Consider the following 16,513-nt stretch of genomic DNA (forward strand, 5'->3'; position numbering starts at 1 on the left):
CGTGGTGGGTGCTTCTAAAAATATGTCATTTGAAGTAAAGAAAGGAGGAGGGAGACACAAGGAGACCAGGAGTTCAGAGCCAAGTCAAATGCCGGTGGAGGCGTTTTCTAACAAGACCCACCTGCTAGTGATTGATGAGACAATCAGGGGTTCTTTTTTTCCCCTCATCTATTCCACTTCACTTGGGCTTTTGGCTTTATCAGATTATGATTCAATGAAATGCCCATTATTGCTTGAATTACTCAAAATACTACCCTTGCCTTTGTTCCTCGCTGGGAGCTGACAGGAAGGAATGTGATTTGGGGTAGTTTTATTTTATTTTATTTTTTTAATTTTTTTAAAGATTTATTTATTTATTTTACAGACAGAGATCACAAGGAGGCAGAGAGGCAGACAGAGAGAGAGAGGAGGAAGCAGGCTCCCCACTGAGCAGAGAGCCCGATGCGGGACTCGATCCCAGGACCCTGGGATCATGACCTGAGCTGAAGGCAGAGGCTTTAACCCACTGAGCTACCCAGGCGTCCCTGGGGTAGTTTTATTGTTCCTATTCCTGGTTTTCTTTTATATAAAGAGTATCTGTTGTGGACCTAGTGAGTGGTACTGATGCGGGACACAGCGTCGGAGCAGCGGAGAGGCTAGACTTGGGCTCAGCCATCACAGGTATTGTGTCTAGGGCGGAAGAGAGATCTTCACGAAATTCGAACAGTTTTGAGTGTTACAGTGAGAAGTTCAGAGAATCAAGAAACAGTATTTGCAAGGGGAACAAATTGCCTTCCTGGTCAGGGAAGACCTCGCTTGTTTTTGAAGTGATGCGGCTGCGGAGATCTTCTGGAACAGGGAGCTGGGTGAGAGTGCATAGGGTAGGACGGCAGTTCTCACACTTGAATGTGAGTCAGAGTCACCCTTGAAGCATGCGGAGGAGTGGACTATTACTGCATGACAAAGTATCCAAAAACAGAATAGCTGGAAACAATGAACATTTATTATACCAAAGCATGAGAGTTTCTGTGGGTCAGAAGTCCAGGAGCCACGTGGCTGACTAGTAGTGGCTCAGAGCCTTTCACAAGGTTACAGTCCAGGTGCCTGAGGAGGAATCTGCTTTCAGGCTCACTCCCGTGGGCTTCCACAGGGCCGCCTCGCAGCAGAGAAGAAAGAAGAGAGAGGAAAACCTCAAGACGGAAGTCGTTTTTTTTATGTTCACATTATTATTTTTTAAAATAATACATGTTCTTTAAATGTTCAGGAGTTATTCTAGAGTTATAAAGTATTTTTATTTAATATCTTATATATTATCTTTGAATTTTACATTTTACTGCTTTCTCCCCTGTTTTATTGAGATATAATTGACATATAACATCATATAAGTTTAAGGTGTACAACATAATGATTTGGTATATGTATATATTGCCAGATGATTACCACAATATATTTAGTTCACACCCATCAACTCGCATAGTTACAATTCTTCCCCCTTTCAATAAAAACTTTTAACAACTCTTAACAACTTTCAGAAATCCTACTTATAAGTTATAATATGTTCTGGGGATATAGTGTACAGCATGATGACCATAGGTAATACTGTATGGTATAATTGGCTTTATTTTATTCAACAGTTTCAGATTTACAGCAAAATTGAGAAGATAGTACACAGTGTTCCCATATGCCCTATGCTCCATTTCCCCTACTATTAATATCTTGCCTTATATGATAGATCGATTAAATTTGTGAACATTGATATATTATTATTAAACACATTTGGTCCAAAGTTTATCTTTTATTAAGAATTCTGTAGTTTTGGGGTGCCTTGGTGGTTCAGTCAGTTAAGTTGGCTGCCTTTGGTTCAGGTCATGAATCTGGGGTCCCAGGATTGAACCCCACATCAGGCTCCCTGCTCAGCGGGAAGCCTGCTTCTCCCTCTCCCTCTGCCTCTGCATGCTGCTCCCCCTGCTTGTACTCTCCCTGTGTGTCACATAAATAAAATCTTAAAAAAAAAAAAAAGAATTCTGTAGTTTTTATTTAGTGTCCTTTTATCTGTTCCAGAATCCCATCCAGGATAGCACGTAGTCATGCCTCCTTAGGCTCCTCTTAATAGTCATGGTTTCTCAGATGTTCCTTGTTTTTAATGACCTTGATAGTTTGAGGAATACTGGTCAGGTATTTGTAAGAGTGAGGTTGTTTTATAACCTAATCTTTGAAGTGAGATCTTACCACTTTTGGTCATCCTCTGTTGGAAGTGAGGACTAAATCAAGCCCACACTCAAAGGAAGAAGAATTAAACTCCATCTCTTGGAGGAAGGAATATCAAAGAATTTGTGGCCAGGTCTTTAAAACCCTTAAAGCTTGTTAAACCACAGATGGCCAGGACCCACCCCCGCAGGTTTTCATTCAGTAGGTCTGGGGTGGAATCCAGGAGTTTGTATTTCTAGCAAGTTCCCAGAGGATGTTCCTGCTGGTGGTCCAGGGATCTTGCTTTGAGAGTCACTGGGAGCGGGCCTGGGGAAACTTTGGTGTGTGCAAGGAATTAAAAAAAGTTCATCAAGATCTATTTCTTTCAAGATCCTTCTCTTATAGCTATAAGTAGTACTGAAATCAACTCACTGGTTTAACTCTGGATTTTCCCAGTTTGCATGAGACTATTAGCTTAAAAATTTGTATTGCTGTATGAAAGAGGTAGAACAATATTTTAAGTTTATATTAGATGGGATTGATTTCATTTGATTTTCACAGATGCCAGGGAGAGCAGTTGGGTATCTCCATCTGACATAAGAAGTAACTGGGACAGAGAAAGGCTAAGTGACTTGTCTAAGGCCACACAGCCAGTTAATGATAGAACAGAGCTTAGGACTGGGCCTTTTGAGCCCTGGACCAGTGCAATTTATATCACACCAGACTCTCTCGTATTGTGTCCCACTTCTAGGACTTTGCCACCTTTTGGAGAAGCATCAGTAGAACTAATCACATGACAGGTGAAGTGATCAAATCAATAGAATACACAGATTGTGTTCACTGGTAGAGAAAAGCACGAAACAAGTGATGTCCTGGCTCAGACAGACCAGCAGCTTAGGTTGGGGGAACCTTCCTTTTTCCTGACTACCACCACTGTCACCAAGTACACTCTAACGTCCGAGTCACACCTGCAAAAGTCATTGGAAGAATCACAGGCTATAGGTCTTCCTTTTGTCTGCCCATCTGCACTAATAGGATTGCTTAGCTCTGCTGGCAAAACACCCAGCTAAAGAGGTTGTCAGTACATCTCTTTTAGGTTTTGGTTTGAATGGAGAGGACGTGGTAATGTATGTATCATACCACCACCATGATGACCAAGATGTATTTGAAAATCTAGAAGTGTAGGCACACCACTGGATGCATTTGAGTGTATGTATTACTTTTCTTTAAATTCAGAATAAAGATACAACTCGTAAGCAAAGAATTGGGTGCACAAATACCCAGTGAAAGCACAAAAGTTCAATAGCTACACACTGATAATTTTATTCAGTGAGAAAATCAGCCTAATCCGATCACAAGAGTGGTCTCCAGTTACATTTTTACCTTTCCTTAGAGAACATTCCACTTTTCCTTTTACTTGATGTTTATATGTTGCCAAAAATAAAGCAAGTTTTTGTGAAAATGGTTGAAGTCAGCAGTACTTCCTCCACCCCCATTAGGAAATCATGATTTCATATACTGAGCCCTGAGTTCAAGGTCACTGGTATGCAGAGAAAACATACTAAACACCTAGTGCAAGCATAGACTCCTATCCAAATGTTGTGGGGCTGGAGGTTGGTGAAGCATTAAAGAGTCAGGGAGCTGTCCTATGGTGGTGGTGATGGTGGTGATGGTGAGTGAGGGGTATGAAAGATAATGCCAATGACCTTTAATTTGATCCTTTCCCATGGTAGTAGTGGTATGAAACAGCCAGTTGGTGTGAGAGGGAGTATGGGGGTGGGGAGCCCGAAACCCAGTGTCAGTGATGTTAGAATTGATACTGTCCAACGGTGGTTGTGGTGGCATGAAACAGAGGCAATGACTTAATCTTGTCCAAAGATGGTGGCTTCAGGTGGGAAGATGGTGGGGGAGGGTTGTTGGGAACGAGGCTGCGAAACAGAGTGAGTGACCTAACATTCCTGCCCAAAGGTATTCAAAAGGGTGAGGGCATAAGGGTGGGGAGGTGGAGGTGGGGCTGGGGGGTGGAGGCGGTACCGTGGGCCACGTAACAGAGTCAACAGTGACGTGACAATTAAGTCTGTTCAGCGGGTGGGAGGCAGGTGTGAAACATAACCACATTTAATTCTACCCAAGGTGGTCGTGTGGTGGCACGCATGAAACGGCCACTATAGTTAAGTGGTAAAAGAGACGTGAAAACCAAAGTATCAAGATGTAATAAGATCCTGAAGGGCGGTAGCCAGCCCATCCAGGGAAGGCCTCCCGGAAGAGGTGCCTCCCGTTGAGCGGCGCCTTAAACAAGGCGCAGGGCTGGATTCCGGGCGTGCACTTCGGACCTCCTCGTGGTCCGACGGCACCTTCGCTACGGTTGGGCCAAGAAGGACTTAGCCGGGGGGGGGGAGCGGTACGCAGGGCTGCTGCAGTTGCCGGGAGGGGCCCAGGAGCAGAGGAGGGAGGCGCTGGCATCTGCGCGAACTCAAGCAAAAGAAAGCGAGGGCGGCGGCGGCGAATCAGCGGCCGGCGCGTGCGGCCGCGCGCCCCCCGTATCCCCCGCGCCCTCCGTGCGCCGCGTACGTGCGGCGACCGGCTCCGCCCCCGTAGGCGGGGCCTGGGGAAGCCGCGGGCGGCCGGCCGCGGCCCGGGAGCTGCTGCTGCTGTTGCGGCGGCTGCACCCGCGGCGCCAAGGCCGAGGGGGAGGCCGGGGTGCGAGCTCGGCTGACGTGCGGGATCCGCGTGGCTCGGCTGCAACGGCTCGTGCGGCTGCCTGAGCGTCTCGGCTGGTGTGTGCGCAGCCTCGGCGAGGATGCGGCTTTTCCGGTGGCTGCTGAAGCAGCCGGTGCCTAAGCAGATCGAACGCTACTCGCGTTTCTCGCCATCGCCACTCTCCATCAAGCAGTTCCTAGACTTCGGTGAGTGCGGGGCCGCGGGCCCCCGCGGTCGGTACGGTCCCCACAGCCCCGGGACGCGGGGCCGCTGCCTTCCGGGGCCGCCGCCGCCGCCGCGGGTCTCCGTAGCTCGGGGCAAAGTCCGTGGGAACCGCAGGCGGGGCTCCATGATGCCCGGGGACTCTCCCGGGGACTCGAATTTCGGGAAGCAGAGGGGGCAGGGCCTGGCATCCGCACACCGGCTGGGGCTTTACCTGGAAACACGGAAACCGCGTCCGAGGACCCTCATCCGGGCGGCACGCCCCAGACCTGCTTCGGTAGCTTCAAATCTACTTGACACAGACCTCACCGTCCTTAAAACTTAGTAGCGGAATGTGGGTGTAGCTTTTTAATGTTTTTATTTGTAGATTCTTTTGTTGTTGTTGTTGTGTTTAGAAACATCTTGAGGTCGAATAAATTACGCAGTGGCATTTTGTTCTTTTTTTGCCCTAAGGTGCTCCCGTGTGCCTGGAGCGGAAGGACTCGAACTGTTGTCCTTTTCGTGTAATGTTAAAGCAGTTAGAGGCCTGGACTACAAACGCCTTAGATGCTGGGGAGGAAAGAACGCGTGGGTTCCTAGCGTCAGAGCAGGTTCTCATACACCCCCGGTCTCGGGGCCAGCACCTTTAGTCTCGCCTCCCCTTTTGTGTCCCACCACCTTCTCCCCGGTCCAGTGGGCTGATGGGCAGCTGACCCGGATTGAGGTGGGAGCGCGGAAGACCCCGCCCTCCCCTTCCCCGAGAGGCCTAGCTGACATGGAAATAGATTCCACCACCTTCTGCTCACGGGATCCTGTTTCCCCAGAGCGGCACCTTTTCAGCCACCGAGCGAATACTTAGAGTTGCTGAAGGCGAGGGAGCTGATTGTGAACCACCTGACAGTGAAAGCCAAGTGCGCACCCAGGTATCCTACTGGAGTTGAGCATCCTTGAAGCGGAATCCAATGGAGCAGCAGAGATGTTCTAAGCTCTCAAGGGAACCTAATGGGAGTCCCTTCCTGTAATGAATTTTATGTAAATGTAAAGGGACGGTATCCGCTGGGAATAAAAACTAAAAGTGCAGAGGAGGTAGGACACTCCAGGAAGATCAGAGATGCAAAATGTGATGTTGTCTATACTGACGAAGTGAGGATAGGAAGAGAGGACTAGGTTACAGTGGAGACCAAATTAAATTTTAAGAACCCGCTTTGCTGGGGAGTGTTGAGGAGAGTCAGAATTCAATGAGATGTTGATCTTTGCATCTGAAACTGCACTCCTGGAAGCTTTTCAGTAGTTAACCATCTCTGGCCACTTTTGACATTTTATTTTAATTTTTTAAAGATTTTATTTATTTATTAGACAGATAGAGTCACAAGTAGTCAGAGAGGCAGGCAGAGAGAGAGGGGGAAGCAGAGAGCCCGATGCTGGGCTCGGGGCTCGATCCCAGGACCCTGGGATCATGACCTGAGCCGAAGGCAGAGGCCTTAACCCACTGAGCCACCCAGGTGCCCCCACTTTTGACATTTTAGAGGTTTGAAGCAGCTCCTGACTTCAGGGTTTAGAAAGAAAATGTCACCGTTGCTGTAAATAGCATGTTTTCCATCTCCAATTTATGGTTTAGAGAAGACTCTGAAGGTATCAGCTTCATGACCTAACCAAGTTAGGTTAATTCACAGTAAAAGGAGCAAAAGGAATCCAGAAATTCCTAATTTCTTCCACCCTCAAAATTGACATGATAGCTCTGCTAGCTTGGCGAAATTTCAGTTGATTTAGGTCTACAGCAAGCTAGTATCTACCCATGTTAATAGGTGTCTTGGCAAGAATGTTACTTGAGTAGGAAAACCACAGTGGGAGATAGTGTTATCATGGAAAACCCATGGGACCACTATCTGGAAATAAGTGTTCTAATTTTTGCTCTGCCACTAACTCAAGAGTGTGGCCTTGCCTGAGTGAACCTCACTGGGGTTCATTTTCCTCATTAAAAACAACGTGTGGATCAGGTAATCTCTAAAACACGGCTCCTGAACTGTGTGATTGTAGTTTCAAAGGAAAAGGGATGAACTTCTGAAAAAAAAAATTACCAAATCTCCTGATAGGTATTTCCCATAAAAGGCTTCTGACCTATTTTGGGAGAGGTGGAGGGATATACTAATCTAGGATAATGGAAGAAGCCTAATAATTGAAGTTTTTTCCCTTATAAGGAAGCACACAGAAGAGCTATATATAACTGTAGTGGAATTTGCTAGAAACTACAAGCCTAGTTTGTAATATCCAGAGACAGGTGGTAGGCAGCCTGTGTTTAATGACAACAACTGGAAGAAGAGTGTTGTCACACATCTTGACTTCTACCTTTCTTTTAGTTCTTCTAGCTCTTGATAGCTCTTTTGTGGAAGGCAGTGTAGGAGTTTGAGAATTTAGAATGGATGTGGGGATATTTTTAAGGTGAGACAACAACCTTCATGGTTGTTGAAAATGGCAGATGAAGGCCACCTCAAATGCTTAAAGGACCAGCTGGGGAGCGGCAGATGACCACGTGAAGCCAGCCAGGTGTGGACCGTGGCAGACTGCAGAAGGTATGTGCTGGCTCAGAAGGGGCAGGTGAGCTGCAACAATTCAGTATATTTGAAAAGACCTGAGGCTCAAACAAAGTGGACATGTGGACCACATTGACCTCTATCTAGGCTGCCACTTGGTGACCTTTCAGATTTTCTCCCTCACTGTCTTACAAACAGGACATAAATTTTTGACTGACCATATTTTTGGACAGGGACCAAAGAAAGTATGTACGTGGCATTCGTTGTCTCAGTATTCTTTATAAGAATGTTAACAAATAAACTGTAGTTTCTATGGCCACTGAAATAGCTTTATTATACTAATCTATCCAACATTAGTAAAATAAGATTATCTTCCTGTTTAAGTGAGGATGAAAACTGGTTGTTACTTCAGAAGCAGTGATTTTATTTTAAAGAAGGGTTTCTCATTCTCAACACTCTTGACATTTGGGGACAGGTCATGGTTGGGGGTGTGTCCTGAGCACCGTTGGAGGTTTACTAAGGCAGCATCACTGGCCTCTACCCACTAGATGCCAGTACCTACGAGACGGCACCAGCCGGGACAACCCAGTGTCCCCAGACAGCCCCATGTCCTCTGGGGGGGGGTGTGGGCAAAGCCAGGCTTTGTGGAAGACCACTGCTGTAAAGCATTTAGATCCGTGGTTTTCATGCCTGGGTCCCATCCCCCAAACTTACATAGATGGTCTGGGGGTGGGGTGTAGGGCACTGGTATTTTTAGAAGATTCCCAGGTTGTTCTTAAGCATAACCAGCATTGAAAACCACTAATTAGATGATCTTCTGCTCTAGAGTACTGTTGCCCTTTCCTATATTTGCCATATTTTACTGTGCCCTTTAAAATAATAAGAGTTTCTTGAACTCGATCTTTGCTTGAAGTAAGGCCTTCCACCCAGTTAGCAATTTTAGCAGGAGTAGCAAGTGTTCTTACTGGATTAGGAGTTCATTCTAAAGGGTGGGGTGTTTTGGTTTTTTTTTTAAATGAGATTTTCTTTTTGGTTTGAGATGGGAGTTACATGGTTTCAAATTCCAAAAGTGCCAAAGGACATAGAAATGTCACCTTCCTACTTTTGTCCACTAGCCTCCCCATTTTTTTGTGTGTGTGTAAATGGCAGCTTGTTATAGTTCTGTCCATATCTTGCTTTTTAAAATTTATACCTTAGGGAGATTTCGATATCTGTATCTATAGTACTTCCTTTTCCTTGTTTAGGGCTTCTGAGAGTTTGTTTATATGACTGTTCTATAACTCATCAGCCAACTCCCTCTTTATGGCTTGTAGGTTGTTTCTCGTCTTCGCCGTGGCAAGCAGTGTTAGCATGAATTGTCCCATACGTGCCTCATTCTGTGTCTGTATGACTGTATATACAGGACATATTCCTGAACGTGGGATTACTACCTCAGAGGTGTGTACATTTGAAACTTTCATAAACATTGTCAGATTGCTTTCCCTAGAGGCTGCCTGTTTATCCTCTCCCTAGAAGTTTCCAAGAGTGCCTGTTTTCCTGTGCTCTTACCAAATTGTCGGCAAACTTCTGATAAGTAAAAAGTGTTATCTAGTTAGAATTTTTTCTCCTTGAGTAAATGATTTTCTATTTTGGTTTATTATTATGGAAACTTTTGACCCTTAAAGAACTAGCAAGAAATCAGGTGTTGAACACTTGGGTTCATTGTCTGAATATCCACATGCTGTTTGTCTTTAGATCTTGTGTGTATGTGCAGTCTCTCAGATTTTCTTGTCAGGTGCCGTTGCTTGTTTCAGAAGACTTCTTTTTTCTATATTACCACCAGTTTATCGTCCAAATACTCTTCTTTAGAGGTTTGGTAGTGGGGTGCCTGGGTGGCTCAGTTGGTTGACAGTCAGATTCTCGCTTTTGGCTCAAGTCACAGTCCCTGGGCTGAGATCGATCCCCACCTCAGGCTGTGGCCCTGGGCATGGAACCTGCTTAAGATTTTCTCCCTCCCTCTCCTCCCCCTTACAAGTTTTTTTTTTTTTTAAAGATTTTATTTATTTATTTGACAGGCAAAGATCACAAGGAGGCAGAGAGGCAGGCAGAGAGAGAGAGAGAGAGAGGGAAGCAGGCTCCCTGCTGAGCAGAGAACCCGATGCGGGACTCGATCCCAGGACCCTGAGATCATGACCTGAGCCGAAGGCAGCGGCTTAACCCACTGAGCCCCCCCTTACAAGTTTTAAATAAATAAATAAATAATAAAGTCTTTTCAAAAAAAGAGTTGGTAGACTCCCCCTGTACCTTTGAAACCTAGTATGTCTGGGGACTGTTGCTGTTTGACAACTCTCTGTATTCTGTGGTATTGAGCTGTATACATTTTCTGTTTCTTCTGGAGTATATTTTGTTGTATTTCTTTAGAAAAGTATCCTAGTCATTGAGGTTTTAAGTCAACTTGCAGAGCTGAGATAGTAATCTCTTCATTTTCTCTGTGGCTTTTCCTCTTTTTTGTATTTGTTCTCTCCTCCCCTTTCTTGATTAGATTATAGGGCAGTTTATGATTGGATTCCTTTATTCGCTTTATGAGTTTTGTTTTCTAGTTCATCAGTGTCCACTTTGACTTTGTTAATTCCCTCCGACCTCCTCAATCTCCTCACGTTTGTTATTCTTTTCCTTCTGAGTTGGACACTTGGTTTCTTTTCTCTGTGCTCTTTGAGTCCGCAAGGCTTCAGTTACCCCCTCACGGCTTGAGCCGCTGACCTGTCAGTGCCTGGTCCTCGCTCCTGCCAGCTCTCCTGCATCTTCAGACTTCATTTCTTCTGTTAACTAGGAGTTGTTGGAGTTTTTACATTTTCAGGGCAGGCACATCCTGCATTTTAATTTTTTTTATGTCTAGTTTTGTTGCATTGTGATCCCAGAATGTTATCTGGATGACAAGTTAAAGAACTTGCAGATGTATACTTTGTAGCCCAATCAATATATGGTCATTTCCTGTGACTGTTCCCTTGGGCATCAAAAAGAAGATGATGTTTTCGTCTCAAGTCACAGAATTTGATATACCAGATACACCATATTAATTATGCTATTTGTTTCCTATACCTTTACTTTTATTTTTAATCTACTTGACCCATCATGACCTGAGAGAAGTTCAAGTCTCCTAATAGGATTCTCTTTCTCTGTATCTCTCTGACGGTATTTCCTTCATACCTGTTGGCTGCTGAAACATTCTTAACTGTCATGTCCTCACTTTGAGATGTACCCTTTAGCGATACAGAGTGCTGCCCTCTTGCTGGATTATTGCTTTTGAGCCTGGATTCAACCTTATTTGACATTGACATCTTTATTTTCGTCTTGTTTGGATTTTCTGCTGGAACATTGTTGTTTTCTTTTGTGTTTTTTTCCCCTCAGTCTTTCTGAATTACTTTGCCTTAATTATCATCTTGAAATGTAGTGTAAAGTTGGGTTTTGCTTTGTGAATCAAACTTTCTCTTTTGTGTGGCTAAGTTTAACCAAATACATAATGTATTTGTTGATATGAAAGATCTGTTATCTATAGTGATAGACATCTATGATTTTCTCCTACTTTCTATTTTTTTTAAAGATTTTTATTTATTTATTTGACAGAGAGAGCACAAGTAGGCCTAGAGGCAGGTGGGCAGGGAGCAGGCTCCCTGCGATCAACCTGAGCTGAAGGCAAAGGCTTAACCCACTGAGCCACCCAGGCTCCCCTCTCTTGCTTTCTGTTTTTAATGCCTTTATTTTTCTACTGTATTCCATATCTCATTTGCTTTGTTTCATTATAGTTTTTTAAAAAACAATTAGGTTTGAATTTTTGGTTCCTGTGATTATCTTAGGCCTTCTTTGTCCAGTAAGGTCACCACTAGCCGCTTAACCCTCTTTAGCCCTTAAAATGTGGCTAGTGTGACTGAAAAACTGAACTGATTTAGATTTAAATTTAAAGCTGATACTTGATTCAATTGATTGGCAAACTTCTGTGTTTAGAGCAGTTTGGATATGTGACTCTCCCTTAACTGTAAATTTGATGAAATCTAATTATAGGTCAGTTACTTCTGATAGAAATTTAGGTTTTGAATTGAGTTGTGTACAGTGGCTTTCAAGGACTTAATATGAGAAATCTATTTTTATATTGATTCTTTGTAGACATGATAATATTTTGGATATGTTAGATTCAATGAAATGTCAAAACTTTCACCTGTTTCTTCCTGAGTTAATGTGGCTGCTAGGCAGTTTCAAATTACATGTGTCCCACATTATTTTTCAATTGGACTGAGGCTTCAGATAGTATATATAAATTCCTTACTGGGAGTAAGAGAAGTATCACATTTCCATGTTCAGAATAAACATTTACTTCATTTTTCAATATAACTTTTATGGTCTTTTCCTTGTGAACCTGTCACTCTCAGGATTTTTGTACTAATTTTTGTTCATTAAAGGGCAGTTCATGCTAATGGTGGCTCTTCATAAACTTTGTCTCAAGGGAGCTATCCTACCAGCGCAAACAGAGACAAGTAAAAAGCTCTGTCTTGAAATTTCTTAGTTTATTTCTTCTCAGATTATTTCTCTTTATCCTGCTCAAGTGTATGGGCTTCCTCAAATCCAAAACACAGGATTGTTTTGAAAGGAAATGAATACACAGGGAAGAAAACCTAAATAAATGACAAGGACTTTACTCAGCTATTTGTTTTTGTGTGTCAAACTACCAACAATAGACCCGAGACAGAGACAATTATCAACCATGAATGGGTGAGCAAATAAAATTGTCATTGTTTGTGGTGTTAAAGGAAAAGAAATGGTAGCTCCTTGTTATATTTGCAAAAATCTGAGTTCTGTCTTTCCATTAAGTAGCTGTTGAATGAAAACTTATCTTGGTATAAGGGAAGGAGAACTTGGACTGTTGAGATGTAAATTAAAGTCAGAACCTGCTGAATTTTGAATGACTTGATAGGAAATGATTCGCATTTTCATATAGAGCTGCTCTTTATCTTTCAGTCTCTGGCCACGTCTGATTCCTTCTCTCATCACTTTGATTCCCTCCCTGCACACTTACTTCCCATTTGTTCTATTTCCCAGTTCCTTTGCTCTTGTCTTTTGCACAGCTGCACTGGTTTTAACGGTGTTTGCGGCCACCCTCCCTTTATTTTATTTTATTCAAAATTGTCTCTTCCCAGAGGGCAGTGCTCGCCCCTGCTTTGGAACCTCTCCCAGCTTCTTCAGCTGTTTGCTGTCTGCAGAGTGGGCGCTCCGTGACGGGTGATTCCTGGCTCCCTGTAAAGGTCATTAAACGCTACACACCTTAGTTGTTATATAAGTTTAAATTTCCATAATGTCCATGCATTTAAATATAGCATCTCCCAGATTAAACCACCGGAAGGCAGGTTGTCTGACAACTCTGCGCTTTTTTCACAGAAAAGATTCCTACCACCATCACACTCCTTGTGAACCCAGGAGCCTTTAGCCATCAGAAGGCAACAGTTTCCTTATTTTTACTGTTCTTGAAGTTTAAGGGCCCAGCCGCCTTCTATTTTCCTTTAGAAAGTATTTTAAGATAGAAATACCCACTGAAAAGTTGACTTTGGTTTCAAATGACTGCTCTTCGAAAAGTCTTGGTTTTTAAGGTCGTTTTTCTCCGCCGACCCTGATTACCACTGGGGAGAAGAGTGATTCTGTTTCCAGAGGAGATGAAAAGATTTTTTTTTTTTTGGAATTATCATGTTAGAAAAGAGGAAAAACAATTGCATTTTGTTCCCGAGTATGTTTACTTTGTACCTTAACAGATATTTACACGATACACCATTTCTCTAAGCAGGAGGGTTTTTCTACTGGGAGGAGTTGGCAAGAATTAGACTAACCTGTTGGGAGACAGAAGCCTACTATTGAGAATTAAAGGGCCATAGAGTGATTTCAGTTAGGGTAAAGATGTCTAACTTGACTTCATGCATCTTGATCAGTATTTAGCTTAAAGTCAGAATTGGCCCTTTGGGGCCTTCATGATCAGATAGGGTTGGATTTCAATGTAATCTGGCTCATCAGGCTCAGGGTGCTTCAACTGTGGCTCTGGCTTGCCTATCTTGCAGTTTTGTGTGCGAGTCTATAGTCTTTCTTTTTAAAGACTTTTTAAAAAATTTTTTTATTTATTCATTTGATGGAAAGAGATCACAAGTAGGCTGAGAGGCAGGCAGAGAGAGAGAGGAGGAAGCAGGCTCCCTGCTGAGCATGACCTGAGCTGAAGGCAGAGGCTTTAACCCACTGAGCCACCCAGGCGCCCCGGGGAGTCTGTAGTCTTGAAGAGGGGGAGACTTGGCCACACTTGCTGACCTCCCGATGGGTGGTGTCCTCCCACCTGAGCTTAGGAAATTCGCTAGGCTCTTGGCGCGATTTGAGAAACCTTGGATTTCTTACCGGATGGAATCAGAAAATATCACTGCTTTTGCTTTTCCTTTTCCTTTCTGTCACATGGGCATTTAAGCACTTGACTTCCATGATAAACTGAAGTCAGAGTTGGGCACATACTTTTGTTTTAGGAATACCATAGTGGAAGATAGGCAGTCCAACTCTATAGCCCGAGAGCCAGCCCCTGTTTTGTTCTGTTTGTTAATTGGTAGACTTTATTTTGAATAGTTCTAGGTTCACCACAAAACTGAGCAGGAAGTACAGCCTTCCTCACCACCAGCATCGTGCACCAGTGTGTTAACAGTCCGTGAGCCAACACTGGCTCAGCATCGTTACCCAGAGTCCATAGTTTACGTTAGGTATCCGCTCTGTGTTGCTTGCTCTGTGGGTTTTGGTGACACCTGTTTTTGTAAAGAAACTTTTGTTGGAACATGCCTGTTTATTACATACTGTCTGTGGCTTGAAGATCTGTTTCTCCCATTTGCTAGTGAGAGTGAATCTTGACTGTCTGGAGCATAGCTTGGAGTTAGGTAAGCCTTTTTCAGGGTATTGGTGGTTTCCCTATAGGGTATGTGCCCCTGAGTGGAATTACCACGTGGAGGGCAAAGTTCATGAAGTGTACTGGTTTCTCCACAGCCCTGCCACAGTGAGGTTTCATGATTTTGATTGTATAGTGGGTAACACAGAAGCTAAACATTTTCCCTTTTTTTCCTATGTGGGTTTATGCTATGCATTTTGTATGTAAATTGTCCTTGACCATTTACTAAGTAGAATCTGGAGTTTCAATCATTCGCATGAATTCCCTGTATCTCTTTGGCATAGTAACCTGTTGTGCTGTGCAAAATATTGTTTGCATCTGGGTCCCCTTTTTTGGTAAAGGAATTATCCAAGTATACAATTAAAGGCATTTGGAAAGAATATCACCATTAATTCTTCCATCCATTTTTTTTTTTGTGATAGCCTTGGAGCTTTTGCCTATTTATTTATGTATGTTCATGCTGAATGTTGGTTTCCTTCTTATTTAGAGCACAGTCTGAGTTTTTATATACTCGGTCATTTACAGTGCTTTTATCATGGTCAGATTTAGCACCTGTAGCATTTTGCAGATTGTTCCTAAACCCCTCTGGAATTCCTTGCCCTTTCTGATGGGACTCTCGTAGCTAACTCACTTTTGCTCTGTGCTGTTGTCTAGTTGCATAACAACAGTTATTAAGACCTCAAATCTTTCTTTGTTGTTTCTGTTTTATCACATGCTAAGTTCACAGAGTAGTTTCTATTTGTGGATTCTAGTCAGTGAGACAACTTTATTAATTTTCACTAAATATATGTTAACTTTTGCCTTGTAATTTGTCTTGAAATTTGGTGACAGTAGTTCCTTATTACCATAAATTTTTAGAAATTCTAGCTGTTCTTGCCCACCTATTCTTGGTAAATTAGTGAACTTACAGGAAAGTGTGCTAAGGGCACTGTGGGTGGCTCGCCTGGCGTTAATAGAAACTAACCCAACCCGGAAGCATTCAGCTAGCCCATTGCACTTCTGTGGGGGTGAGCCAGTCAGTTGACCTCCATACTTCCCCTGGGGACAGAGCTGGGTTTGGTGGAGAGCCCTGGTGGTATCCTTCATACCCCTCAAGGAGAAACCTAGTCCTGGTCAGTGTCTCATCTTCGCAGAGATGATACTTTCTGCCATAACGAATGGCACAAAAATCACAGTAAACTATTACATTTACAAAGGTCTATATTTATACTCCCTCTCATTGAATAGTTGGAGCTCTAACCAAATTGTAGATTATTTCCTGAAGCATCACACAAGCTGTCGTGATTTTATTTTCATTCTGAGACTTGGTATGTGATTCCACTGGATCATTCGAGTTGTACCAGTCGAGCTTGCTTTCTTATTAGGGCATGGAGGTCAGTATATAATAGTTTCACTGTTGGGAATAAATTACTAAGTATCCCTAACATTTTCCTGGAGCAGAAAGTTAAATATTCCCCAGTGTCTCCTTGGCCAGAAAACAGTAGTGTCCTTTGAGATTGGTAACATACCTATCTTTTCCCAACAAATTGTTAGGTTTTCACAGACCAGAGCATACTCCAGGTTTTATCTGAACCTTTCCTTGGCTCTGTTCTAGTAAAGTACAATGTTTCCTTAAACTTGGTAGCAGAAATTCCATGTATAAATTTGGCTAATTCCTCTGCTTCCCATGTTAAATAGAAAGCAAATGGTAATCAGCATTGTGTTCTTCCTATACTGGTCAGGTAATGAGCTCAAGTGGGCACTTTCTTTCTGATCATCCCTTTAGCTACCTGATCGCGGTGAGTGTCCCTGTCTCTAGAAACGGCCTTTTGTATAGAGGAAGACCACTTCTTTGGTTAGCCTTTTTCCCAGATTCTCTGCCATGGCCTCTCAGGCCTACATTCTACTATTCCTGCTTCTGTAACCTCGGCTTGGCTTCAGTAGCTGTTCAAGGAGGAAATGAAAATGGACTCTTTGGAAACTGAAAAACAACGAGTAGATTCAGCTA

At 43.4% G+C, this 16,513-nt stretch overlaps 1 protein-coding gene across 1 annotated transcript in view; it reads left to right on the forward strand.

Annotated features, from left to right (window-relative positions):
* Nucleotides 1-4,752: 4,752 nt before the first annotated feature.
* The window catches only part of PDK3 (pyruvate dehydrogenase kinase 3), a 78,012-nt gene continuing 66,251 nt past the window's right edge, over nucleotides 4,753-16,513 (forward strand). The window contains exon 1 of the mRNA XM_004769153.3: nucleotides 4,753-5,072. Within this exon, the coding sequence (XP_004769210.1) occupies nucleotides 4,967-5,072 (106 nt within the window). The 5' untranslated portion in view covers nucleotides 4,753-4,966. The remainder of the gene's footprint in view (nucleotides 5,073-16,513) is intronic.

This window comes from Mustela putorius, unplaced genomic scaffold, assembly GCF_011764305.1.
Source record: "Mustela putorius furo isolate JIRA1106 unplaced genomic scaffold, ASM1176430v1.1 tig00003836_pilon_pilon_pilon, whole genome shotgun sequence".
NCBI classification, from domain to species: Eukaryota; Metazoa; Chordata; class Mammalia; order Carnivora; family Mustelidae; genus Mustela; species Mustela putorius.